The sequence below is a fragment of the Micromys minutus genome (assembly GCF_963924665.1).
Source record: "Micromys minutus genome assembly, chromosome: 26".
Taxonomy (NCBI): Eukaryota; Metazoa; Chordata; class Mammalia; order Rodentia; family Muridae; genus Micromys; species Micromys minutus.
Window position 1 is genome coordinate 24,527,404 of NC_137961.1, and position 25,585 is coordinate 24,552,988.

A 25,585-nucleotide genomic window follows, 5' to 3' on the forward strand; every position below is an offset into this window, starting at 1 on the left:
ATTTGTACTTTCTGTAGTTTATTTCTTTCAACTGTTGTTTTTTTGTGTAAAAAGTTAAAAGAATCAGACTGGTAGTTTAATTGATAGAGTGCTTGACTAGAATGTGAGAGTCCTAGGTTCGGTCCCCAACACTGCATAAAACTGGGCCTGTTGATAGTTTTCTGTAATCCTGAAGCAGGAGTAGGAAGCAGGAAGATCAGCCCTGGGTAAGGCTATGTGAACCCTTGTATCAAATATGGTGCATATCAGAACAGCACTGACTAAGGCTGTTAAAGACAGGAAGGTCTTGTTCAGAGCTACACACATCCAAATCATAGCCGACTGGTGTTTTATAATTATTTTATAATCGTTGAACATAAGTCATTGATGGGAATTTAGGTTGCAAAGTGATTGGTTTATAATTGGAATATTACTGTTATGACCTTAAGTAATTCACCAAAGTTGTCTGAGACAGTGCTGGAATTAGAGGCATGTGCCACCATACCTGACATACAGACGTTCTCTTTAGTGGCATAGCCACTACTAAGGAGCCATTGCCCTTGTACATGGTCCCTCGACTGTGCTCTTAGAAGAAACACTAAAAATGGGTCACCAGAACAGCACCACCACCAAAACAACCATGGGACATAGAAGTGGGATTAGCTGGGAAGCAGGGATCAGTAAGTGTAGGAGGAGATCAAGAGAATAGTAATGAGGGTGACCATGTCAACAATGAAAGCCATTAGTATGTAAAGTTATATATGTGCATGAACGACGAGAAGCCGGTATCAGTGAACATCCACAAGATCAGGTAGTAACTCTGGTAGAAATTCAGACTTTCTGTGCCTAATAATCCTAAGGTGGGTGTGAAGGACTTGATCTGTGATTTGGAAGTCCTGGAATCACAGTCTGCTGTGGGTAGGTACATCAGGGAGTGACTATAAACGTTTGTTTTGTTTTGTTTGTTTGTTTGTTTGTTTGTTTTTCAAGACAGGGTTTTAAGTATCCCAGGTTGGCCTCAAACTCTCTTTGTTGCTGAGGTTGATCCTGAATTTCCGATTTTCCTGCTTCCATCTTCCCTGTGCTGGGATTATATGCACATGCCACCAGCCTGGGCTTCATGCATGCTAGTCTCTGAAATAAGCTATGTTCACGGGTCCCCTGTATGGTGGTTTTGAGTTATATTTACATAGTTATAACTGGGTTGCAATTACATAGATCAGCATGTCAGTTTATAAATGTTAGCCGTTGTCATTAAAAAACTAATAAAGCAGTTTTCAACTGGGCATGGTCTTTTATGCCTTTAACCCCAGAATTAGGGAGACTGGGGCAAGTTCAAAACCAAATTGATCTACACGACAAGTTTTAGGTCAACCAGAGTTACATAAACCCTGTTTCAAAAATAAAAAAAAAATAATGATGCAATTTTCATATCTTTACTAGTTATCTAAATTGTCTAGTACAAAACATGGTCTCCTTTATTCCTTAGATGGTTTACTCTTTTTGTGGTATGCTGTGATCCCATTAACTGTTTTAGCTCTTCAGATTTCAGACTCACAGGAAAGTTGCCAGACTTACCAAAGGACATCATCACTGCTAGAAGGAAGTTTTCCTGACCCTGACCTTTCTCCTGCTTGCTAGTTGTCATCTTTTCATCAAGAGTTTCCCCTCTGAGCCTGACTTGACCCCCGACACTTAGGAGGCAGAGGCAGCAGCAGATGCATCAAGTCTGAGGACAGCCTAGTCTCCAAAATGAGTTCTGGTACAGCCCAAGCTACATAGTGAGACCCTGTCTGAAAAAAGATGCAGAGACGGAGAAAGTTTTCCCCTTTGGAGCCGAAGAAATGGCACAGTGGTTAAGAGCACTGGCTGCATCTTCAGAGGATCTGGGTTTGATTCTTAGCACCTACATGGTGACTCAAAATCATCAATAACTCTATTCCCAGGGTATCCAGTGCCCTCTTTGGCCTTTGTGGGCATTAGGCATGCTAAGTAGTATAGAGGTAAACACGTAGTCGACAATATCTATACATTAACATATGTTTAAGTTAGGGAAAACACAACAGAATTTCCCCTTACCATGTCATCCCATTTTAAAAAAATCAATCTGCATTCATTCTGTAATCATCTATTTTAATACCTTGATGTCCAAATCTTAGGGCTAGTGGTTTGTTTGTTCTGAGCAAGATCTCATGTAGCCCTGGTGGACTTCAAACTATTTGTAGCTGAAGATGACCTTGGATTTCTGGTCATTCTGCTTTCTCCTTCATGTGCTGTCTAATTATGAGAGTGTCCCCAAGTGCAAGTGTTCCTTGCTATTTTGAGCCCTTCCTTATTCTTTGACATAACAGCAGTTTTTTATGCTCATTTGCCGTCTTTGCTCTGGGAGGCTTATCTTTAGCACTTATTCTTTTGGTTTTGGGGAATGGCATTTAGAAGGAAGGTCTTTTTACCTTCCTCTCTTTAAATTTGTATGTTCATCAAGAAATTATTCTGTAATGGGATGTCAGATCCAGATACCTATATTAGAGTGAGTTCAAGTTCAGTTCAATAGCATTGAAGTGTAAAACAGATACTTTTGTTTGTGGTCTTCTTGTTTGGTTTTAAATGATACATTCAAATTGCCAAGTGACTCAAATTGAGTCTTCTACTTCATACCTGTTATGTTTTCTGTATTCCTAGGTGCATTTTCTAGAATCATAAAACTCTGTGAAGAAAAACGTGAAGCAGGGGAAGTAAAGAAGGGCAGGAAAGGCTGCGCTGTGCCATCTGTCAAAGGAATTACAAACCTAGGGAATACTTGCTTTTTTAACGCTGTCATTCAGGTAAGAGCCATCAGAATGATTTGTAAACTGTAAACAGTATTTGAACTAGTTAATATGAGCGCACGCGCGCGCGCGCACACACACACACACCTGTAGTGTAGACTGTCCAGGGACTGTTCGTTGTTACTCTACCAAGTTCCTTCTGTTTTTTTGGGAGGCAGTTGTTGGTTGTGACTGTGTGTGCATTCAGCAGTGCTACTTGGAAGTCTGTTGTCTTCTATTGCTTCCTTAGTCATGCTGACAGACGTAAAGTGCATTCAGCTAAGCCTTTACTTTTCAAATGGACGTGCTTTGCTATGTGAGATGTGAAACTGTTAGAGTATTCCTTTCATCCGATCAGAGACGTACGCACCATAACTGAATCAGGAGGCTTGGTCTTTTCTGTTGTTTAGAACTTGGCTCAGACTTACATTCTTTTTGAACTGATGAACGAGATAAAAGAAGATGGCACCAAATTCAAGATTTCTCTTTCGTCAGCTCCACAGCTGGTGAGTAAGAAGTACAAGACCACATGGTACCCGTTTCCAAAACACTTATTTTCTGTTTCTCTAAACTGCCACATGTGACTGTAGTCAGAAGGCTCTCATAAAACACAATTTAAGTGTCTCATAAAAATAAATAATCAGATAACTTTTTCATAAATTATAACTTTAAGATTTGCTGTAATTCAGGCATATCAAGGTTGAAAAAGTACAAAAATATTGAGGCAATTTTTATGTGCACTTACTGGAAAAAACTAGAGACAAATTTTTATTGAGCAAAGTGTTCAGGACCCTTGTTTCCGTAGTAAATGGTAAGATGTACTCAAATTTTGTTGTTGTTCCTTAAACTTAGATTGAAATGTTTAACATCTGAAGGTTTAAATATTTTTATTAACAGTTTATTTACTTGGTGCATATATGCATGGCATGATGCAAATTGGGGTCAGAGGGCAGCTTGTGGGACTCATTTCTCTCCAATGTGGCTCCTGCGGATTGAACTCCAAGGTCTGGGCTTGAGGGCCGTTGTCTTCGGCTCTCTAGCAGCCGTCTCATGGGCTCTTCATAGAGGATCTTAGAGTCTAGTCTGATCATGGGATTTTAAGATAATGAGAAAGAAAGAAAATAACAGAAAGCAGCCACTGGCACTCAGAAGCTGACCTAGCTAACGCCCATGGTGAGGCTGTGTTACTCATCTTACAGTAAGACAACCTCAGGCTAGGGCTCTGAGCCCAGAACAAAAGAGAACAAAGTGGTTTTGACAACGCGTTAGCATGTGTAAAGTCAACCTCTCCTCTGGTTGGGACCTTTCCTGTCTCCCAGTCTGAGATTCCTGAGGAAATTCCCTTCTTTGGGGTCCATGGTTTCAGATTGAGTGATAGGAGTCTCTTTAGAACACCTACATTTCTGAAATTGTATTCAGGTACAGCATTTAATCCAATTTATTATTTTTCAGTATTTTATAGATGAAGGACTAAAAGTTAATATACTTGAGATAGTTTAGTTACTGTCATTTAAATAAAGTATAGCTCTTAGATTCTTGGCAATGGTTTGTTTGAAATTATGCAATTCTGACATAGCATTGATCATGTTTTCAAAGGAGCCGTTAGTGGTGGAACTTTCGAGCCCTGGACCATTGACTTCAGCCTTGTTCCTGTTTCTTCACAGCATGAAGGAGGCTGAAAAAGGACCACTTTCTCCTAAAGTTCTTTTTAATCAGCTTTGTCAGAAGTGAGTGTGTCTGTGTTCTTAATATGAACAATGAGGTCCCAAAATACTAATGCGACATTCCCACAGCAAGGGTTTTACTTTGGCCTGGTTGCTGCCTAGACTGCCAAGACAAAGAGCCAGGATCTGCCAGCCACATCTGTGTGCTTTATGGGAATTGTCACCATCCTGTGAAGAAGTGATTGTTCATTTCATTTTATATGTTAGGAAACAGGCACAGAAATTAGGTAGCTCACGTAGTACATGGGCTACACACTGAGAACCAAAGGGAATCTGTCCTGACTCAAGTCTGTGATGCAGTGTTTGTGTGTGTGTGTGTGTGTGTGTGTGTGTGTGTGTGTGTGTGTGTGTGTGTGTGTATCTACTAGGATACCAGCTGGTTTTGTGTTTTGTGAGTTGCTTGTGCTACCTGGACATTTGTTTCTGGGGGTGGGACTGAATGGTCAGGCTGGGGCTAAGCAATTCTTCATGACTTGAAACCATCACCCACCTGTGAAATCTGAAAAGCAGCATAAGAGAGAAGTTTCTTTTGTTGGTGCCTTGTATGTGATAAGTTTTTTCTCACCCAGCGATGTGAGCCAGTTTAAGCCAAATTGGAATATATAAACACAGGTTTATTGGAAAGCTGTGAGTTCACTAACCTCAAAGACAGAGATCAGGGAAGTCCATTACATTGGGGAGGGAGAAAGAACAGAGAGGGATGAGAAAGAAAAAGTGCATGCAGAGAGAGAGAGGAGAGAAGGAGAAGTGGGCGAGAACAAAATGTCTAGATTATATATCAAAGAGCCTCTGGGGAAGGGCAGCCCAGCCAGTGTACTGGAAAGTTCAAGGTTGGGGCTGGGTATGCCAGGTAGGGACTGAGGGATGCTGGGAGAACCAAGAGGTGTGCTTTGGTATGTAATATATGTATCTCCGCTTTTTGTCCCTGGTCTAAAACCCAACACCTCTGCCTTTTCTTGATAATAAATGAATAAGAGGCTACATAATCATTATCACTATTTCCTGCTGATGTTAACCCTCTTCAGGCCTCCTGGGTACTGCATGCATATGTTCACAGACACATGTAGCAAAACACCCATACATATAAAAAGAAAGTCTCAAAAACAAAATTGCTCAGGATACTAAAGGAAAACTATATAAGGATAAAATAGGTGACTGTCAAGAAAAAGAAAACAAGTTGGGGATGATGGCTCGTGTCTTTAATCCCAGCATTCGGGAGCCACAGATAGGTGGATCTGTGTAAGGTTGAGGCCAGTATGGTCTACATAGTGGGTTCCAGAACAGTCAGGGCTACATACCACATAGACCCTGCCCCCCCAAAAAGGAAACAGATTAAACAAGCTGTCTTCTGGGTAATGATGCATTAGTCAGTTCATAGTCTAAAGTCTTCCTCTCCTACAAACATACCCCCAAAATATAGAGGAAACAAGGGTCTGCAGAACAGCTCAGCAGGTGAAGGTACTCACCACCCAGCATGTCGTTCTGCCGACCTGTTGCACCCTGTTCTTCCACTTAGAGGTGGGAGGAAGGAACTATCTTCACTAAGGTGTCCTCTTAACCTTCCCATGCATGCTGTGTCAGAGGCAACACACACACACACTCATACACAATAATAACAACAATAATATAATAGAGGGGAGACAAAACACAAGTTCCAAGTGTATTCACTTTGCAGTGAATTCCAGAGAACACATAAAAGTATAAAATGGGCAAAGCAAAACACAGCCATGTTGGGCCTGAAAGCGTTCAGCTTTGAGAAACCAAAAAGACATACGTGGGCTGGAGCAGTTAAGAGTACTGGATGCTCTTCCAGAGGATCCAGGTTCAATTCCTGGCGTCCATATGGCAACTCACAAACTCCCTGTAACTGCAGTTCTAGAGGTTTGATAGCCTCACATAAACATATGCAGGCAAAACACCAAAGACATGTATTTCCCAAGGACCAGAACAAAGCTTCCTATTTAAGGATAGTGGGTAGTATCTTAAGGCTTGAAGAAAGTCCCTGCACAGTGTTTCCAAAGGCCACCCAGGCACCCTGAGTACCTAAAGCTGAGTCTTTTGCAGGGCACTAGATGCCCAGATTATGACGACAAAGTAAATGACATATTGGGACATTTGCTCTCCAAGGCTGGCCAAAAGGGCTATGTGAGAGCAACTTAAGATTGATTTAGAGTTAATCAGCAGAGAACAGAGAAGTATGAGGAAGGAGTGACAGATGAGCAAGGAGGTAGGAAAGACAGGGTAAAAAAACCGAATCTGCAGAATCCACACCAAATAAGCCTGCAAACCGAGAAATTAAGCCTAAGAAGTCTACAAGACAGCAAGAGTATGAATTTGCTTTATTTCAAACACATTGTATAGAACTGTCCAAAAGGTCCATATTCTGAGAATGCCCAATAGAAGCTCAGCAGTTAAGAGTTTGGCTCTCAGCACCCACATCCCAAAGATCACAACCATCTCTAACAGGAGTTGTAGAGGATTTGGCGCTCCCTCCGGCCTCCGAGGATACCAGGCACATGTGGTACACATGTATACACCCAGGCAGACACTCATACACATATAAACAAAGATCTTAAAAAAATAAAATTGCTGTCAGGCTATGCTCATAAAGTATATATGAAACATAAGTGGACTTTGTGTTTTCATGTGAACTGTTTCTTCTAGATGACTCCTAATGTATGAACATGTTCCAAAATCTGAACAAACCCAGAGTCTAAGCCTTTTCCCCTAAGCATGTCAGGTGAGAGGTGCTAAACCTGTATTAATGGATCCTGAAGAACGGGATAGATAGGAATCAGAATTTTTAATTTAGGAGCACTCAGCTATTTTAACATTTTAAATTTTTATAAATCTTAATGAAAGAAGGAAACATGAAAACAAATGAAGTTATTTTGGTCAGAGTTAAAACAAATTTATAAAGCATACAATGCCCTGAAACTACTTACCATTATGGGGCAGTTTGATCCCTGAGCTTCTTACAGACTTTACTGGCTTTCAGGAATTGAAGACATGTTATGTGCTGAATAAATGAAGCGCGCCAAACCCTCTATATTTGGGACCAGTTTTAAGTTTAAACAAACTTTTACCATCTGTAGATACGATAAACGGCAAGTTCCTGCTTAAAGAACTGTCTTCCTCCACAGCTCAGAACTGAACTGAACTAGTTTATAGTTGCCCAGTTTTAATGTTACACACAACAGCCTCACACATGATCATCTCAGTGTTTCAGAAAAAGGAATACATGAATATTTAAACATTGTTGGGTAACAGCCCCAGATTATGTGTATCTGCAGGAATTGTATCAGATGGTACATACAGTAGCCCACACTATAAAGTATTATATAGCAAGACAGGATTGGCAGTCCACACCCTTGATCCCAGCCCTGGGGAGACAGAGGCAGGGGTATGTACAGAATGAGCTCCAGGACAGCCAGAGCTACACACTGAGGCTTTTCTTAGTGCCCACGCCCACATACTCCCAACAGCAGTGGAAAGGTTGTTCTGCTCCGGCATCTTTGCCAACATTTGTTGGCTTCTTGATGTTAATTATCTGACTGGGGTGTGACCTCAGTGTCCAGCTTTGATTTGAATTTCCCTGTGGTATGAACCTTTCCCCCTATATTTTGTGGCCATCTGAGCACAGTCTCTTCAATGCTCATTTCTCCATTTGTTGTTGGGTTGTTTCCTGTGGCTGTGTGTGTGTGACTGTGTGTCTGTGGTGTGGTTGTAGGTCTTTTTTCTTTTCCTTCCTTCTTTCTTTCTTTCTTTCTTTCTTTCTTTCTTTCTTTCTTTCTTTCTTTCCTTCCTTCCTTCCTTCCTTCCCTCCCTCCCTCCCTCCCTCCTTCCTTCCTTCCTTCCTTCCTTCCTTCCTTCCTTCTCTCTCTCTTTTTTAGCTCCTTACATAGATATTCTAGATACTAATCTAGCCATTTATGGCAAGGGGTTTTTCCTCAATCCAAAGGCAATCTCTTCGTGCTGGTCATTGTTTGCTTTTCTAGAAAAGTTTAATTTGATGCAAGCTCGCTTGTTAGTTTTTGCTATTATTTAATAATCTATTGGAAGCTGTTAGAAGGTCTTTGCCTATGCCTATATCTTGGAGCATTTCCCCTGTTTTCTTTTAGTAGTTTCAACATTTCCGCTATTACATTAAGGTCTTATTTTGTGTTGATTTTTATGGAGTAATGGATAGCATTTAGTTTTGGTCTTCTGTGTGTGGATACAAAGTTTTCTCAGCACCATTTACTGAAGCTGCTGTGTTTCCTTCACCGTCTGCCTCTGACACCTTCAGTGAAGTGTGTGTTTGTGCTGTATTGTCTGTTTACTCTGTCGGCATACATGACTCTGTGCCACTGCCATTCTGGCTTGGTCATTATGGCTCTTACAATACATTGAAGTCAGACATTGTGATACCCCCAGGGCTGTTCTTTGCGAGACTTTAAACATTATTAAAATCTACTAAATATTGGCTGTTGGTATCTCTAGGCATAGCACTTTACTGTCTCATTCAGGAAATCTAATTGTTAGATCTTTAGGAGGCGTATATCACATACTTAGCAATATACAGTCATATTAAGATTCATTCTGGGGCTGGAGAGATGGCTCAGAGGTTAAGAGCACTGACTGTTCTTCCAGAGGTCCTGAGTTCAATTTCCAGCAACCACATGGTGGCTCACTACCATCTGTAATGGGATCCAATGCCCTATTCTGGTATGTCTGAAGATAGTTACAGCGTACTCACATACATAAGATAAGTAAATCTAAAAATGAAGATACAGAATGTATCTTAATCGGTTTATTCTTTGAGATAAAAAGCTAAGTTAAGGAGGTTTGGATCTGAGTGCTATTTTTTTTGCTGGCTGTATGACTTATTATATTAACTTTTTTTGTCCCTCATTCAGTGAGATTGGTGATAAAGGAGTTAAAACTGCTGTGTATTTGTTCATAGTGTATATGAACATATACATATATATAATGTATACCTCGTGGGCTCACTTTCACTGCAAGAGGGATAGCATTTTGTCTGTTTAATTGAAAAATAGCAAACTGACTGTTAATTTATTTCAAAATAACCGTAGGTAATACTGACAGGTTGCTGATGATCCACGGAATGATTGTCCCTTTTTTCTGCTTTGTTTTCAAATCCCAGGGCTCCTCGGTTTAAAGGTTTCCAGCAACAGGACAGTCAGGAGCTTCTGCACCATTTGTTGGATGCAGTGAGGACAGAGGAGACAAAGGTCAGATTCTTACTGTTTGTCACATGTTCTCTTTAAGGCAAGGGTATGAATCTAGAATAATTCCTCTAATATTAAAGTATACTGAGAAGTAGTTTTAATCTATATTTTGCCTTCAGTAAGTTTATTCCTTTTATACTTTTGTATAAAAGTATGAAGCCATGTTTTTTCTTAATGTCGCTTAGCTTTTAAAATAAGTCAAACAAAATAATTCAAAGTAGGTTAGAGACAAACCTCACTGTGTTGCACGTTTAGAGTCCCAGATACTCAGGAGACTGACGAAGGATTGCTTAGACCCAGGAGTTTTTATTAGTGAGATCCCCGTGAAGAAAAAGCCAGCAGTGGTGGTGCATGCTTTTAATCCCAGTGCACCGGAGGCCAAGTCAGTCAGACCTCTGTGAGCTGAGACCGGCCTGGTCCATATAAAACCCTGTCGAAGGAAGGGAGGAAGGGAGGGAGGGAGGGAGGGAGGAAGGAAGAAGGAACAGGAGAGAAAAAAAAAAAAAAAGACAAAGCAGAAGTGTAGAAATATTTTGAATATTGAGCCCAAGGTGATAAAGCCAAGGGATCTAAATTCTGTAAAATGAACATGGCCTCCTTATCCCCCTGTTCTCCTTTCCTCTGACTGCTTCGGCTCTTAGAATTTTTTATCTCTGTCAGAAGACTGAGCAGTGTTTGCTTCTGCTACAAGTCGGCTCATGACCGTGGTAATTTGCACACTTCAGTTTCACATGTGCAAAGCCTAGACTGACTTGTGTCATTGCCTCCTGCTGGGTTAGGTTCCACCCATGGCCAGGGAAGCAGAACTTCAGGCCGATGTGGAGAATCAGAAGCATTTTTCCAAAAGAGTAGCTGTGAAAGCGGGCTCCCGAGACAGTGCTTGTTCCAGTCCTGCACCCTAACTTACTGGTTGTTTGTTGGCTTTAATATGATGTTGGTGCAGTTTAGCTTCTGGGGGATTACATGTAGATAGTATGTAATTTATCAGTGAGGGAAAATGTTTAAGATGTCAGATATTCAGCACATATCTACATTGTTGTATTTCTGATGTGTTCCCTAAAAGCACCCACATTAGAAACCTAATTCCTGGGGTGGAGAGATGGCTCGGTGGTTAAGAGCACTGACTGCTCTTCCAAAGGTCCTGAGTTCAATTCCCAGCAGTCATATGGTGGCTCACAACTATCTGCAATGGAATCCGATGAACTCTTCTGCTTTGTCTGAAGACAGCCACAGTGTAGTCATAAACATTAAATAAATCTTTAAAAGAAAAAGAATTCCTAAGGTCACATGTTAATGTTATTTGGAAATGGGGTCTTTGGTGGGTAATTGGGTTTATTTAGCTAAGGTGTGAGAATGAGGAGAAGGGACACAGCAGGCATTTTCACTGTCACACCTCAGAAGCCTCCTCTGTATCAAACACCAAGACCCTCTAAGATGCTATTTTCTTTTTTCCTGAGTTTTTCAAAGCAGGTCTTGCTATATAGCCCAGGCTGGCCTTGAACCTGAGGCTTGTTTCATGTTACAGAAAGAAAAATAGACCAACACTGATTTTCTACCTTTCTCACAGCAGGCATTACTAAGGGCTTACAGCAGTTGTAAGCCTACCTGCAGCTTCAGAATTATTATCTAAACATATGCTGTGGGCTACTTTGTTAGTTACAATTAGATAATAAGGTAAAGCCTCTTATCAAAGCAAATCCACCTCTTAATCTGTGTGGTAATATGAAATATATCAGTCAACTACAAACAGAGTGCTTCCTGGGTATGGTAAGTTCCCCCCAGACCCCCCACCCACCTTCCTTCACTCATCAGGACCTTACAGAAGCCCTGCAAGTCCGCTTAAAAGCCTGCCTTGTTTGAATTGTATTAGATTTATTAATTAATTGTTTTAATAGCTAGTTTCAGTGGAGAGAGTCAGGCTTTTCTGATGTTTTCTTAAAAATTATCTCAGCAAAACAAAGAATGTGTTGATTCCTCTGTCCTCCAAAACAGTGTTGCTGTAATAATGCCCTTCCCTGATGCTCCTGCTCAGTTGGGTTCAGCGTTTGGATCCTTCCCTCCCTTCTGTCTGCTCCACCACTTTTATGTATACTTTGATTTTGAACCCGACTACCTTCTGTTAAGATCTTTGCCCTTCTGGCTGGGAAGATGGCTCAGCTCTTAAGAGCACTGGCCACTCGTCCAGAGTACCCAGGTTCAATTCCCAGCATCCATGTGGTAGCTCACAGCTGTCTGTAACTCCAGTTCCAAGGGACCCAACACTCTCAACACTGATAAGACATTACATAACAACATGCAGACATTAGACACCAATGCACACGAAATGAAAATAGATAAATCATTTTTCTTAAAGTGGTACTTGCGTCATGACCTGACAGTGTCACATTCCAGTTAACTGCTGTACTCTGGGGGCAGGAGGATGGACGGTGGTGTTCTGGGCCAGCCTAGGCCACATAGTGAGATCCCGTCTCAAAACCAGAGGAATCCAAAAGAAAGATTGCTCTTTTGTTCCATCGCTCTTCCTAAGAGAACGGCACAGTTTTTGTCTCCTTCTTTTATACCTGGGTGGGGTTCTGTGGATACTGTTGGACACATTTATTACAACTTAGTGAGAACCTGAGCTGGAAAGAAAGCAGAGTCACCTGTTACACAGGTTATTCTGCTGTTTTCCTGGCAACTTGCAACTGTTTTGAATATGTTCTCATCTGAGTAAGTTGATGGGTAGTTACTACATCATGTTAGACTTTTTTAAAAGATAAAGTAAGAAATTTACAATTAAGTTTTGGAGAAATTAACATTCCCCTGAGCTAAATTTTGCTCACATTTTCTTATAGTTTTATAGTTTTTTTTTCTGCAGAAGTAGTTTATTACGATAGTCATACATCATTGCGTATTAATTAAAATTTCTCTTTGCATTGTCTTTCTCTGTAGTACAAGTACCATTAAAACTCGCCCAAAACACGTTGTTCTTATTCTTATACTTGATGACCACAGCTAATGTGATCAAATGAAAATGTCACGTCTGTGTATAGATTCAGCCTCACAAGCAGAACGGCCCTGCTGGTCAGTCACCGTGCATCCGCAGGCGGGAGCTGCATTGTCTCGCCTGGGAATGAACAGATGCTAAGTGTGCTGTGGTGGACACGTGTCACTGCCCTGGGCTTTTTGGTGGAAGAAAGACTTCAGTCTTACGTCTGCCACCAGAACCATGTAGAAATGACTTAAAACTACGGACCTTTTACATTCTCTCCATAAAGGCTTTCTTGTGACTATAAAGTTGAGGAATATACTATTGCTAAATTGAATGCCGTGTTATGTTTACTGTAAACAGTTCTTTTAAGGGTCTCCTTTTCCCCCTTCAAATTCAAGTGTTCTTTGTGGTCTTACCACCTTATTTGAGCTGTCACTAAGAATAAGCTATTATTATTGTTATTTAAGATGCATCCTTTTAATCCATTGTTGAGTCAGGTATGTTAAAGGCAGAATGTCTCAGCTAGCTGCACCCTGACATGTGTTTAAACAGCTTCATGCCTGGCATTTCCTTTTCTTGTAACATGAATGTGAAGGCGGATTTTTTTTGTTGTTGTTGATTTTTGGTTTACGAGTTTATTATAGATGCTGGGTGCTTAAGAGCCATGCTAATTGAATGGGCTTGGGTGTGAGCAGTGTCTGCCAGGTGGTCCTTTTCACACCCGAGACTGCAGTGAAACATCAGGCCTTGTGTTTGTCACACCACGCCCTATCCACTGAATCATCCCCTCAGCTCCAGTCACTTTCAGGCCTTCATTATACTTCCTAAAGGTGATCTGGAGTTTTTGTTGTTGTCGTCATTGTTTTGAGACACGAGTTTTTATTCTGTATGCAGCCCTGGCTGTCCTGGAACCCACTCTGTAGACTAGGCTGGCCTCAGACTTACAGAGACCCACCTTCCTCTGCCTTCCAAGTGCGAGACTAAAGGCATGCATTACTACCATCTAGTTTTGAACCATCTTAAAAATGACTGTTCTATTGTTTAAAACAGATTTGGTAGTAATCTGTGAAATCATTAGGGTTTTGTTTTCCTTCCTTTTTCCCTCCCTCCTTTCCTCCCTTTCTCTTTCTTCTTCTGTCTTTCCTTTCTTCCTTCTCTTTCTCCGTTCCTCCCTCCCTCTTTCCTTCCTTCCTCTTTCTTTCTCCCTTCCTCCTCCTCCTGGCATGATAGATGATTTTCTGTCTTTTATAGAATTAATTTAAAAAATATGAAAGTATGATATTAGGCTTCCCCTTATTATATTAAGATATCTAGTGCTTTCAAACAGATAATTATACCCAAGTGCCAAACAAATTTCAAATCCAAATAATTACTTTTGGGTTTATATATTATTTCTCTTCTGTTTCTCTTTTCATTTCCTTTGAAATTTTGCCTTCTATTGTTATTTGGTTTTGGCATTTTTTTCTCCAAATTCATAATTTGGCTTTTTAATCTATTTGCTTTTATTGTTTTCAATTTAATTAAATATTTAGGTATGAAATTGCTTCTGAATATTGGGATGTATCCTAAATTCTGATATGTAGGTTTTATTTTCTGTTGAAGTATACCATGTAGTGTGTCTTTGGCATTTGTCTTTTTAACAGAAAATTCTGTGTCATTTTCACAGTATAAGACCTATTTTGGGGCTGGAGAGATGGTTCAGCATTTAAGAGTAGTGGCTGCTCTTGCAGGACCAGAGTTCAGTTCCCAGCTCACACATTGGCCTGTTTACAAAGATCTGTAACTTCAGCTCCAGGGGATCCAATGCCCTCTTTTTATTTCTTAAGTGCCTGCTTCATACACATACATCTTATACACAGACACATAAATAAACAATAAATATTTTTTAAAAGTTTATCTCAGGTAGTAGAGGCGTGTTTTGTTGTATTTTGTTTTTCATGTGTGTATTGTATGTTTTTGCGTGGAGGACCAGGGTTGGCTTTGGCATCTTGTTCCTCATGCTATAAAACAGTGTCTCTTGCTGAACCCAGAAGTCTTCCTCTCGTCTAGTGTAGCTAGCCAGCTTACTCAGATGACCCTCTGTCCATCCTTTCTGCTCACTAGATTCCTGTCTGTACACTGGGATCACAGCCAGGCCCCCAAACCCACGCTGGCTTTATTGAAGGCAGGGCTTCTGGAGACTCAATTTTCTGGTCCTCCTGCTTACATAGCAAGTATGTTTCCTACTGAGCTGTCTCCCAAGCCGTCTGCCTCTCAGACAGTAGTTTCATATAGTAAAACCTGTAACCAATACATAGAAAATATGTTTTCAAACATTACAACTTTTCTCTCACCTTATGTGACAATGTTACACTTGACAAAATATATCTTAGAGATACAACTAATGTGAAGGCTAATAATTGGTTGATTTAAATAGGTATTTATTGTTGGAGTGTATAGTATTTCTGTTTTGAAAGTTATGGGGGAGATTGAGACTTGCCTAACATAGACAGAAGATGGAAGAATAAGGCTATGAGTGTGTGGCTCAGTGGTAGCATGTGTGAGCCCCATCTTCAGAGCTCAGCAGTACATGGGCACACGCATGCACACACAAACACACACACATGTGTGTTAGACTAGAAACCTTGTACTTAACTATAAGCAACTGAGGACACAGTCATTGACAACACTAAGTGTAACGATCATCATAATTGTGAGCTGGGAAATAAATCAACTTATGTTAGTTGATAGTCTGGCTTTTAGGGTTCCTTTGTGTATGTACTTTTTTTGGAGAGCCTGCAGTGACTAATCCAATAGCTTCTTATATGTTAATGTTTCTTCATGAACAAAAAATTTCATAAAATCTAATCTTTTGGTTTTTTTTCTCCTCTCTCTCTCTCTCTCTCTCTCTCTCTCTCTCTCTCTCTCTCTCTCTCTCTCTCTCTCTTTCTCTTTCTTGTCTTGTCTTGACAAGGAATGGCAGTTTAGAGAGAGGGAGTTGGGGAGAGAGAGACACACACCTAAATCTGAGGAAAAGCTGATCTGGACTACTTGTTTTTGTAAAATGCTTTAAATGTGAGAGGGAACCTAAACAGAAAGTCAACTCTGATCTACGAAAATGTGTAATTAGGGAACCTTAATTTGTTTGTTTTTTTCCCCCCATTGCTTTTACTTTTAAATTTATTTTAGAAGCAAGGTCTTTCTCTGTTGGTGAATCCAGACTACCTCATAGTCCTGCCCCTGCCTCCAAATGCTGAGGTTACAGGCATGTGTGCCGTATTTAGGTAGGAGGTTGGTTCCTTTCTGAAATTGTACAGCTGAAAGATAAATTACACGTAATATTTTTAAATGTGTATATGTTAGGCAAGTCTCAATCTTACAAAACATTCAAAACAATAAAACCACAAAGCCTAGCAATAACTACCTATTTAAGATTTAAGTATTTTCCTTTAAGGGTACGATCCGCAGTATACCTTGCTATTTGAAGGTTTTTTGTTGTGAATGAGATCTTGCTGAACCCTCACTAGGTTCTAATATCTTCGTTTTACAGAGGATACAAGCTAGCATTCTAAAAGCATTCAACAACCCAACTACCAAGACTGCTGACGATGAAACTAGAAAAAAAGTCAAAGGTATGTTGACCCTGTTAAAAATTACATTATAGAGCAATTTATTAAAGTTTCTTCTTTTCTTCAAGGCTCAGGGAACATTACAGAGTAGGGAGTGGGGGAATCTAAGAACCAGGGGAAGGGTAGAGGGCTAGAGAATACCTTCCTCTGCACATGGCCTGCCTCAAACTCATGAGCTCTCAGCTAAACAAAACTGTCCTGAAGAGGGAAGGGATCATAAAGCTCATCCCCCCCCCAGCATATTCATGCATTAGTGGTTGCTATGGGAAGGAGACTGTTTTCCTCAGTGGTGTAGCCACTGGTTAGATGGTCATGTGTCTACACATAACCTTTCTGAACCCATTCTCCTGTAGAGAGGAGGAAGGGATCAGTAGGAGTGAGCGATATAAAAGTGTTATGGGAATAAATATGACGAGACCCTGTTGTTATATAACAGGAATATATGCTAATGACCTAAAACAGGCTCTTTACAGAGGAGCAATTGAGCACGTGGACAAGTCTCTAAAGTAGTAACCTTAAGAGGAGAGTGCATCTCCCCAGGCTCTGACCTGGTGGTACTGGGGAGCAGAGGCACTGCCCAGTGATGTATCTTCCCTTTCCACAATCTTAGAGATGAAGCTGGGCTTTGTGATTGTATCTCCAATATCCCCACAACTCCTCCATTCTAGTCGGGAATGCATGGGCTGCTGATATCAGAGCTGTAGAGTGAACTTGTCTGGGTGGTTGTAAATGCACATTAGAATATATTAAATCATTACATTGGTTTTTACAAATACAGTGTTGTGTAGTGTTTTAAGGCGTGTGTGTGTGTGTGTGTGTGTGTCTTGTAAAGATACTACTGTATAGTGTTTGAGTCTTATGGTCAGTGACTGAGGAGACAAATCGTACAGGAAATAGTCCTACATCGTCAGGCAGTGCTGTGTGTTGAAGATGAGATTGTAGTATCTGTTTTACTTATTGAAAAAAAAATGTGTCAACTGCCAAATACCTTGATTTTTCTTTGAGCCCTAGTCCTTGTACAGGCTTCATAATCAAGGTCTTAAGAATCCTTGCTAACTTGAGTCTCTCAGTTACAAGAATTAGAAACATGTAAAAAAAAAGCATATTTCTTATGTTGAGAAGACTAACATTTTGTTACATGTGACTAGGATTCAGTTCATGCCAGCTTTTGAGAGACTTCAACATTCCAGCAAGAGTATCTCAGTTTTAATGTTGCAGTAAGAGTCATGTGGGTGTGGCTTCACAGACAGTTCCTCAAGAATGGATTTGTGACTAGAGCCCTGTGCTGTGCTCAGGGTGGAGGACAGCTTTAATTAGTTCATTACTGGGCAGTGTGGGGAGTGTGGGCAGGTACTTGGATACAGTTGAAAGGGTCAGAACCCCTCTCTGTTAAAGGGAGGCAAGAGATCTCTAGGGCTGGGCACAGAGGCACAGCCTCTTTTGAGTGACAAGGCTACCCAGTTGAGAACCTGACTACCCCAAACTAAGGGTCTGGAAATGTTCAGAGCTTAAGAGCACTTGTTCTTACAGAGGACCTGCATCCAGTCCCCAGTGTCCACAGAGGTGACTCATAGCCATCTGTAATCCCAGGTCCAGAGGACCTAACACCTTTTGATGGTCACATAGATGGTATTTATGTGCATGCAAGTAGAACACTCATGCATTAAATACATCCATCTAAAACTAAAAACCAAAAGGGGAATTCTCTGTAAAGGAAAAGCTCGGGGAGGTGGGAGGTTCTTGCTCAGTGTTAAGATAAACTAGACTAGAAGCCAGAGATGTTTGCTGGGTACCTGTCCGGGCCTGTGAAGGCCTTGACTAACTCAGCAACAGTGAGTGGCTTTACAGGGAGGAAAATGATGAGTCGTGCCTAAGACCAGGTGAGGAGACAGGACTCAAAGTGTTTCTTCCGGAAGGTGCTACTTTAATGCTTTGTGTTTGAGGATGTTTGATAGCTGACATCATGTCACTATAGAAAGGGGTATCAACAATTTTCCTGTGAAACCATACTTGGAAATTTGAAAACGCTGACTCGGGGTCTGTCTATAAGAAGGAATTCACTGTGATAAAGAATGTGTGACAGCATACGTGTGCTTGTTTCCCTTTGACTGAGTTTGCGCTGTTGTGTTTTTCAAGACAGGGTTTCTCTGTGTAGTCTTGGCTGTCCTGGAACTCTGTAGATCAGGCTGGCCTCTAATGCAGAGATCCATTTGCCTTTGCCTCCCAAGTGCTGGGATTAAGGGAGTGACCCACCACCACCTGGCTGCATGTTTTTTCCTTAATTGAACTAATATCCCATGTCTAGACTGACACTCATGTACATGGATCATCTAAGGGAGACTTCAGGAATTGTTGACGTAGTGACCTCTTCTGGGAATTGAACTCTAGCATTTTCATGTTAGATGGGTAGGCTTGCTGATATACCTAAAGGTTTTCTTCTTAAAGGGTTTTAGATTAAATTAATTACTTTTACAACTTCACACATATACTTTTCATATTGACCGTCGTCACCTCCCACTTCCTTATCGTCTCTGCCTGATCCCCTTCTCCACACTCCCCAAACAGCTATTTCTCCTCTTTGAGAATCGAGTAGTTCAAAGGTGTGAGCTCCGTGACTTACTGTTAGTGCTGGTCCTATGTGGGCCTGACGCAGTAGCTACAGTTGATGAATTAATGATTACAATAGCTGTATCACACCCAGAGAATAGCATTTGGTAGCACTTCCCCCATCTCCTGGCTCTTAACTAGTTCCTGTCCCTTCTGCAGTGCTCCCTGCCTTAGAGGAGTTGTGAAAGTGACTTGTGTGGGGATGGGCCCACACTATCTCTTTATTTTCTGCATCATGGAACAGCTATAAGTGAGCTCACCACTGTTTATTGTAAGGAGGGGCTTGTTTTATTTAAGGCGCGGGACACCTGACTATAGAAAGAAGTTTGCTGTTATGTCTAGTTCGCCATCAGAAATGTGTTTCCCACATGAGTCTACTCCCTCTCCCCCCCTCCTCCCCAGACCTACACTGTTTGGCAGGCTTACAGTATCATGCACTGGTTCTCCGTCTCTGGAGAAGGCTTAAGCCCACTTCAGAGGGCAGTTCTGTTACCTAGCTTTATGTAGATAAATACCTATAAGCTCCAAAGGCGTTGCAGACCCACTGTTAAGAGACTGTTAATAGCAGCACGTCTTGCCTCCTTCAGCCTTTTGCTACAGTCGGCCAACATGAGACGAGCCAGTGATTAAGCAAGGCTTGTTTAGATATTGTTGTTTGAGTTTAATATCCTGTGACATCCAATTCTCACTCTTAGTGTCCATTTTGTCTTGAAATACTGCTAGTATGAGGTCATCATTGTAAAGGACTCTTTAAGATGTCGTTTGTACTTTATTTCTAACTTTTATTTTAGTAGTATTTTACTGTTTATAGTACATGACTAATTTATTAATAAATGCTCTAACACTCTATTGTAGTTACAGTTGGGCATGGTGGTGTACACCTTTAATTGCAGCACTTGGAAGGCAAAGGCAGGTGGATCAGGTGGATCAGGAGTTTGAGGCCAGCCTTATCTACATAGTGTGTTCCAGGACAGCCAGGGTTACAAGGAAGTGGGCGGGGCCTAATTTCTCCCTTGTGTCCTTGTTACTCTGTGTTGCAATGCTGCCATCTAGTGCATTCTTAGAGCAACAACGCTGGTTTTCTTTCCATTTGTGTCTTTCCTGTACATTTTTTTTCTAAGGAACTACAGTCCGTCTTTCTTAATAGTTCCAAAAAATGTCTATTGGTATTAAAGTATGTCTTCTCTGTTATTCAGTGCTTTGGATAATGCATTTTAATAGTTTTCAACAAAGGTAGAGGTTTTCAAAAGATAGATTTTAAAAGCCAGAAAAACAGTTTGGTTAATATACTTTCTGTTAGCTGAACAGTCATGGCATATCCCTTTAATTCCAGCACTTGGGAGGAAGAAGCTGGCATATCTCTGTGTGTTTGAGACCAGCCTGTGTGTACATCAACTTAACTACACATATAGTGTGTTGTTTGGTCAAATTTTCTCCAACACCAGGTATTTTAAGGCTAACCATTAGCACAGTTTCCTTTGATCTGTAACCATTTCATAAATCAAATTATATCAACTTTTAAAGTAATCACCAATCACATGTGTATATGCTTACACTAATTGCCCGGGGTAAGTTCTTACTGTGTGTTTCACACAGTCTTTTACACCTCCTTTCATAGCTGCGGTTCTAGAATCTTTAGGCTCTAAAACAGTATTTTCTCTGTTCTGTCCACCTTTAAATTAGATACAGAGAGGTCAAAGAAATTAATAGGCACGGCTCGGGTGTGGTATGAGTTGGCTATATTTACTTTACCTCTTAAAAATAATTTGACTGGCAAGAAGACTCAGCAAGTAAAGGTGTATGCTGCTAACCCTAACAACCTGAGTTCAATCCCGGGGACCTACATGATGTTAATTCTTAAAGATCATGAAGCTCGATGTCCATAATTCCTCTATAAAACTGTAACGTAACATTGAAATTCACTGTTGGATGTAATGCAGAAGCTATATTTTACCTAAATGACTTGAATAGTAGCATGTGATTGCTGAATCAGTGATTGTTCTGTGAATTTTTTAATTTAGAAGAAATGTGTTCTTTTAACAGCCTATGGAAAAGAGGGTGTGAAGATGAACTTCATAGATCGGATCTTTATTGGTGAATTAACTAGCACAGTCATGTGTGAAGAATGTGCGAATGTACGTACCTAGAATTCACTCATTGAGTTCACTACGATCACAGTGTTTCTGTTGTGTGGCCTTATTTTCCAGGTATCACAGAGGTTATCGGGAGATAACAATACAGAAATGTAATTAGGTGAATTCATAGATTTAATTTCAGTAACAGGAAGCACCAATTCAGATTCCTAATATTTGCTTCACACACACACCTTAAAAGACATTAGTGCTGTCTCAGAAGTCACCAGTTTCGTGTAAGTGAACTGCTTTTCCTTTATAAAGATTCATATGCTTTGCTTGCTCAGGCTCCAGGAGGATAAAACATGAAACCAGCTGCTGAGGAAAGTATAGACTGTCACGGCAACAGTCACTTGCCTTTCCTGTAGAAGTCCTACGGATAAAGATCACAGAAACTCGGGTATTCTGAGTAGAGTGTCTTTCCACTGTACTCAGCTGGCTCTTCTGCTTTTCTGATTTAAGTAGCCAGCGATAATGGCGGCAAAGAGCTTTCTTCTTCTACATGTCATTAAGAGAAAAACCTTGACAAATGGCTATGCACCTTCTATGTGACTGTTTTTCCTCTTGACTTCCTTGTGAGGTTACGAGGCTTCTCCTCTCTCCATATTGCTGTGTGTATGGAGCTCTCCTGTGTCAGCCTCCTGAGTGTAAATACAGTGGTAGGAGACAGGTACAGGCTACCCGCCGCCTGTCAGATACGCCTGTCTTTTGACTAGGATCGAACAGATTAGCTTCCAGTTTAGACTGAGAAGAGAGAGAGTCTGAGAAACTAGTTAACAGTCCTAGTGCCATGTCCTAAAATGAGAGAACAGAAGAAGACAATCACATTTGATTCAGGTGTTTGGTCCTCTTTGTGGTTACAAAAAATGATGTACAAAAGGGGTGTGCACATGTGAGTATAAGCTCTTGACTTAATCTCTGATTTAGTACTGTTAATCTTAATGTAGTACTTCTTGCTTTAATGCCTTCTTTTACAACATAAAACAACCATGAACTTTTATAGATTTTTCAACTGCTTGTTAAGAAACATTTCTGAAAATGTGGTTAAGTACAATAAGTTAAACTTTTATCAGATTTTTAATAAAGAATTAAAATTTTCCTGGGGCTGGAGAGATGGCTCAGAGGTTAAGAACACTGGTAGCTCTTCCAGAGGTCCTGAGTTCAATTCCCAGCAGCCACACGGTGGTTCACAACCATCTGTAATGGGATCTGATGCCCACTTCAGCTACAGTATACTCATATACATAAAATAAGGAAATCTTTTTAAAATGTCCAGTATTTTTGTCATCTCTAGTTTTAGAAAATAAGAATTATCGTATCTCCTCTTGCTTATGACATTGAACAAAAAAATATAACTATTACTAAAATTTATACAACACTAGGCACAGACACTCATTTCTCTTATACCAGTATCTTCTAAAACAGATTATCCTAAGAAATCCATCAAACACGCACGTGTCAGACTGTTTATTCTTAATACTTCATACAGTGTTTTAACTTGAGATTTTATGTTACCTGAGACATTTGATTTATTTTGTTCTTTCACAATGGTGTGTGTCTATGTTAGCATTCTAACTGAACTTCCTGATCTGATTTTCCTTTTCAGATCTCTACCATGAGGGACCCCTTCATTGACATTTCTCTTCCTATCATAGAAGAAAGGGTAAGAGGAAGAAAGCACAGCACTCCTGTAAAGAGCATGCATTCACTCCATTGTTTAAACATGTTGGGTTTTGGGCTTATCTGTCACAGAGTCATGGTTTGCACAGAATTAGGTTTGTGTGCTATGTTTGATATCAGGTTTGTGTATGTGTGCAGTAGTAGTACATCAAGTACATATATTTTCCTATTCTCCAGGATTAAATCTTTTGGCTTTGTATTTTGAAATTGTTAAGAAAATTACCCTTTTAACTGGGATGGAGATGTGGGTCAGCAGTTAAGAGTACTGGCTGCTTTTCCAGGGAACCTTGGTTTAATTCACAGCCCCCCTCATGGCTTGTGAGTTCACAACTGTCTGTAACCCCAGTTCCAGTTTCAGGGTACCCAGTACCCTCTTCTGGCCTCCATGGGCACTGCATGCAAGTGGCACTCAGACATCCATGTCATCAAAAACCATACTAATAATAGAATTTTTAAAATGTTTTTAAGTAAAGAATTATCTTTTTATATTACAAGTGTTGAAAAGAATTTATGTTGTGTAAAATTTAAGTGCTGAAAATGTTTTATGTTACATGTGGCATAGGTTTCAAAACCTGTACTTTTGGGGAAAATGAATAAATGCAGAAGTTTACAGGAAACAGATCAAGATCATAACAAGGGCACCGTTACTGTAGAAAATGCCCATCAACCCAGAGCTGCCAAGAAGCATTCCTCACCTAAAGATAAGGCAAGTCAGATTGTGGGAGGTCGGGTATGTCTTTAAGACTTTTATTGTGAAAGATCGCAAGCATGTTCACCAGTCTAAGAACACCAACCCTCCTGTTTCTCAGCTTCACAGTGCCCAGTTCATGGCTGGTCATGTTTCCACCATACGTGTCACATCACTTCCTCCTAACCCAGTCCAGGTTACTCAGAAGGAAATCTCAAATATATCATATCCTTCAAAGTACATCTCTAAAAGCTGCAGGGGTAGAGCCTGTGGTGGAGCACTTGCTCCAAACGTTCAATCCCCACCACAGCAAAGAAATGAGCAATGAAGATACTCTGTACAAACACAACCACAGCACAGCGTAGTGCTCGAAATGACCAGTAACTCATTAGTAGCATTGAACGGATTTTAAAGTTTGGGTTTCTGACCTAAGAAAAAGGTCAACAGACCACTGTTGATTAGCACACTTTTTAAATCTCGTACCTTCAGATTTCCTCTATTTTCTGAGGAAATGTGGTCCTTTTGGCAATGGTTTCTTTCCTGCATTGAAACAGAGTTCATTTTGCTCTTGAGTTTCCATGGCTCTTGGAAGTTCTCTCTCCATTACTCTAATGAAAGCTAGAGGGCAAAGTTTAGCTTTGACTATTTATTTAATTTTCAGCAAGACAATTTGTAGCTAGGTACGGCGGCACAGGCCTGCATTTCTAGCGCTCGAGGGGTGGAGCAGAAGGATCCCAAGGGAAGCCTCACAGCACTTCTGGTCCAGGCTGACCACAGTAGCAAGATCTGTCTTTGAAACTACAAAATGAGGGACGTGGTGCCGGGGCAGCAGGTGGGGGGTTACTGCCTTTTAAGTGGTAGTATATATTAAGTAGGAACATGTAATTTTTAGTGTTTCTCCATATTGCTAGCTATTGAAGAATTTTATAGATACATTATTTTTCTAGAGACATATCTGGTTGTTATTCTATTAAAATAGAAAAATCAATCTGAATTTGTGATTTATTGTAAAAAGAATGCCTTTGATATGAAGTAATAATAATTCAGCAAACAGACTCATGACATTGAAGCTACTGTGTTGTAAGTGGCAAAACTACAAAGGACTTTTTTTTTCTCTCTCTCTAGCTTAATATTTAATCTGTCCATCTGGGTATGTTTGGTTATTTAGGGTTTTATTTGTTTGATGTTGTTGTTGAGTCAGAGTCTTGTTGTATTATAATTCTAGCCTGAACTCACTGCGTAGCTTGGGCTGGCCAGGAACTCACAGCAGTCTTCAAGCTTCTACCTCCCGAGTGCTAGGGTCACAGGTGTAAGGTTTGCGTTTTCCATCAGTGGAGACTAGATGTGCCTTGGTGGGAACCTCCTGTGGACTGGAGGCAGTGAGGGTCCTTCAGGCTTTGATGTGCTTCTCTAACGTACTGGCTAGTAAAACATGACAGTGTAATAACTTTCTTTTGGCTTGTAGGTTTTAGTTTGGTTTGGTTTGCTTTCTTAAGACAAGGTAGCTTTCTGTAATGTCCTGGCTGTCCTGGAACTCGCTATGTTGTTCAGGCTGGCCTTAAATTCACTGAGAACCTCCTTCTTCTCTGTCTCCCAAATGCTGGGATTAAAGGCACGGGCCACTAAACCCAACCTACTTTTATTTAACTTGAAAGTGATAATGGGTAATTTTGTGGGTTGGCCACAAGAATTTTAATATGTTGCTTAAATATCTGAGAGAAACTGTGTCGGCACAGTACTAGTTGGACACTGAGAGTATTTGAGTATGCTGATCTTCAGTACTTTAATTAGATATGTAGACATGGATTCCATAGTGCTATAACTTGGCCTCATGTTTGAACACACTCTTCTCTTTCTTCTCATTCTCATTCACCATTCTCATAGCAACCTTTATTTTGTTTTGTCTGCATGTATGTTTGTGTACCACATGCATGCCTGGTGCCCTTGGAGGCCAGAAAAAAGCATCGGATACCCTGGAGATAGATGGTTGTGAGCCACCATGGGGATGCTGAGAACTGAACCCAGGTCCTCTGTGTGAACAAGTGTTCTAAACTGCTGATCTGTTTCTTTTACCACAGCCTTTAGTGTTTTTTATCTGTTTGTTTGTTTGTTTGAGCAGGCTTTCACTGTGTAGGTCAGACTGAACTCAGAATTTTTC

At 40.6% G+C, this 25,585-nt stretch overlaps 1 protein-coding gene across 3 annotated transcripts in view; it reads left to right on the top strand.

Moving 5' to 3' along the window:
• USP45 (ubiquitin specific peptidase 45) overlaps nucleotides 1–25,585 on the top strand; it is a 57,637-nt gene that overhangs the window by 18,277 nt on the left and 13,775 nt on the right. For 2 of the 3 annotated variants that reach the window (XM_080938807.1, XM_080938809.1), the window contains 8 exons: nucleotides 2,662–2,804; nucleotides 3,197–3,292; nucleotides 4,383–4,513; nucleotides 9,657–9,744; nucleotides 16,242–16,323; nucleotides 20,971–21,062; nucleotides 22,666–22,722; nucleotides 23,302–23,445. In XM_080938807.1, coding sequence (XP_080794933.1) covers nucleotides 2,662–2,804; nucleotides 3,197–3,292; nucleotides 4,383–4,513; nucleotides 9,657–9,744; nucleotides 16,242–16,323; nucleotides 20,971–21,062; nucleotides 22,666–22,722; nucleotides 23,302–23,445 — 833 coding nt within the window. The remainder of the gene's footprint in view (nucleotides 1–2,661; nucleotides 2,805–3,196; nucleotides 3,293–4,382; nucleotides 4,514–9,656; nucleotides 9,745–16,241; nucleotides 16,324–20,970; nucleotides 21,063–22,665; nucleotides 22,723–23,301; nucleotides 23,446–25,585) is intronic. The other variant, XM_080938808.1, reaches the window with a different exon arrangement.